At 49.6% G+C, this 2237-nt stretch overlaps 1 protein-coding gene across 1 annotated transcript in view; it reads right to left on the bottom strand.

Moving 5' to 3' along the window:
* Positions 1-2237, bottom strand: part of dgkq (diacylglycerol kinase theta) — a 20595-nt gene that overhangs the window by 8453 nt on the left and 9905 nt on the right. Inside the window, exons 7-12 of the mRNA XM_008420999.2 lie at positions 1682-1750; positions 1329-1426; positions 1059-1240; positions 907-991; positions 514-568; positions 120-181 (exon numbers count right to left, since the gene is read on the bottom strand). Coding sequence (XP_008419221.1) covers positions 120-181; positions 514-568; positions 907-991; positions 1059-1240; positions 1329-1426; positions 1682-1750 — 551 coding nt within the window. The remainder of the gene's footprint in view (positions 1-119; positions 182-513; positions 569-906; positions 992-1058; positions 1241-1328; positions 1427-1681; positions 1751-2237) is intronic.

The raw sequence follows: 2237 nt of genomic DNA, 5'->3' as shown, positions 1-2237 counted from the left end.
CAAGAGCAGCAAGAGCAACAAGAGCAACAAGAGCAGCAAAAGCAGCAACAGCAACCGTCAACCATCAACCTTCACAGCTCTGACCTCACCAACACAACCTGAAGCTCCGTCCGACTCACCTTCCTGATGTCCTGCAGTTTGTCCACCATCTTCTCCTGAGGACTCAGGGTTTGTCTCTGCACTGTGGGACACACACACAGTTAGAGACACACACACACACACACACACACACACACACACACACACACACACACACACACACACACACACAGTTAGAGACACACACATGTTTGTGCAGCTATGTTTGTGGGGACTTTCCATTGACTTCCATTCATTTCTACATTCTAACTCTAACCAACCAAAACTAAATCTGACCCCTGACCCAGGAGCAGCGTTTCCCCTTGTGGGGCCCAGGCTTCGGCCCCACAAGGAGCAGTGGGTCCCCACAGCGTAGTATGTGTCAGGAAAATGGTCCCCATAAGGTGTTACACACACACACACCCAGCTGCTCACCTTGCTTGCTGCTCATGTAAACTTCCTGCAGACTGAAGCTGGACGCGTCTTCACCCTGAAACAGACCAATCAGCTGAAGCCTCAGGAGGAAACGCCCCCTGGGGGCTAACAGAGGGGGCTGAGGCGCAGCTCCTCCCCCACTCAGCTCCTCCAGACTAGCCAGCAGCAATTAGCAAACAGCTGTGAGCTCATAATAGGAGCTGCTGCTCAGAGTAGAAACATGAAGGGGAGCCATGTTGGGACGACTTCCTGGAGGCGGAGCTTCAGGAAGAGCAGGAGGTTTTAAAGAGACACAGTTCGTTTCATCTATGCAACATTTCAAAGGTAACTTGGTTCCTTGATTAAAATGGCGGACATGTTGCATAAACACACTTAAAACAGGTAATAACTCACCTGTCTGTCCAGCTGCAGCAGAACGTCGCTCAGGACGGACGCCGCTGTGCTCGTCTCTGACACTTCCACCGACGCTGCACTCGACCTGAAACACCAGGCGTATCCATGGCAACCAGCCCTCAGGGGTCAAACAGGCTTCAGGACGACCTCACCTGCTCCAGGCAGCGTGCACCTTGATGACATCATCACGCCGTAGCTTGGCCCTCAGTACCCGGGCGTCGCTGGCGTTCTGGTTCTGGTAGTCGTCGCTATGGTGACGCTGCACGGCGCCGACGTTCTCCAGGTCGAAGTGATGAGGCTCGCCGGGCAGGTAGAAGGCCCTCAGCGCCGCCTCCTGCAGGACGCAGCCAGAAGAGCAGCCGAGGTCAGAGGTCAGGCTGGAGTCACCGGCAGAAACAACATGGAAGCAGCATCAGGCTCACCACTTCCTCGTTCTTCACGCCTCGGCAGCCGGGAGCCAATCGGAAGAAGCCGCGCCTCAACGCATCATCGCCGTCAAACACCCTGATGACCTGCTTACCTGAAACCACAGAGGAAGAGTGTGACCCTTTGACCCCTGCCAGCCAGGGTCAGACTACTTCCTGGATCCTTAGCAGGTCGGATGTGAACCTGGCTCAGGTTCACATCCCACCCTGAGCCAGACCCCCGGGTGCTTGACCCAGTTAGACCCGCAGAGGCCTGGTACTGGTACTGGTACTGGGCGGTAACTGGTACTGGTACTGGTACTGGGCGGTAACTGGTACTGGTACTGGTACTGGGCGGTAACTGGTCTTACTGGTCTCTGGAGCTGCAGACTGGAGCTCTCTGGGCGCAGCAGCTGCTGGTTCGGCTTCATCCCAGTAATCTGATGGAAACGACAGAAAGCCGAAACGTTTCACAAGCTAAACATCCTGAAGGTCAAAGGTCAACTGGAGCGCATCCATTAAAACCAGTTTACCAACCAACAGAGATGGAACTGGAGCAAAACATTTTATTTTAAATAGTTTGCAGCAGTTAAAATTATTCAGCTTTTATCTAAAACTAAATTTACATTTTAAATAAAATTCTTTACTTTTTCTACGAGATTTAGTCTGATTCAAAAATAATTAGTGTTATATTTCCATTAAATTAATTAATTTCTCATGAATAAATAAGATTAATTTATGTAAATAAATACATTTATTGGATTATTATTAAAAAATTTTAATCCATTTGAATTTATTGCCAATTTTTATAGTTTTTTTGTTTAATTTGTCAGTTTGATTCGTTATTTTACACATAAATGTCCCCATGTCTCCATGTCTCCATGTCTTCATGTCTCCATGTCTCCATGTCTTCATGTCTCCATGTCT

This window comes from Poecilia reticulata, linkage group LG10 (genome assembly GCF_000633615.1).
Source record: "Poecilia reticulata strain Guanapo linkage group LG10, Guppy_female_1.0+MT, whole genome shotgun sequence".
NCBI classification, from domain to species: domain Eukaryota; kingdom Metazoa; phylum Chordata; class Actinopteri; order Cyprinodontiformes; family Poeciliidae; genus Poecilia; species Poecilia reticulata.
The sequence above is the reverse complement of the archived record's forward strand: the minus strand, read 5'-3'. Positions and strand labels throughout refer to the sequence as shown.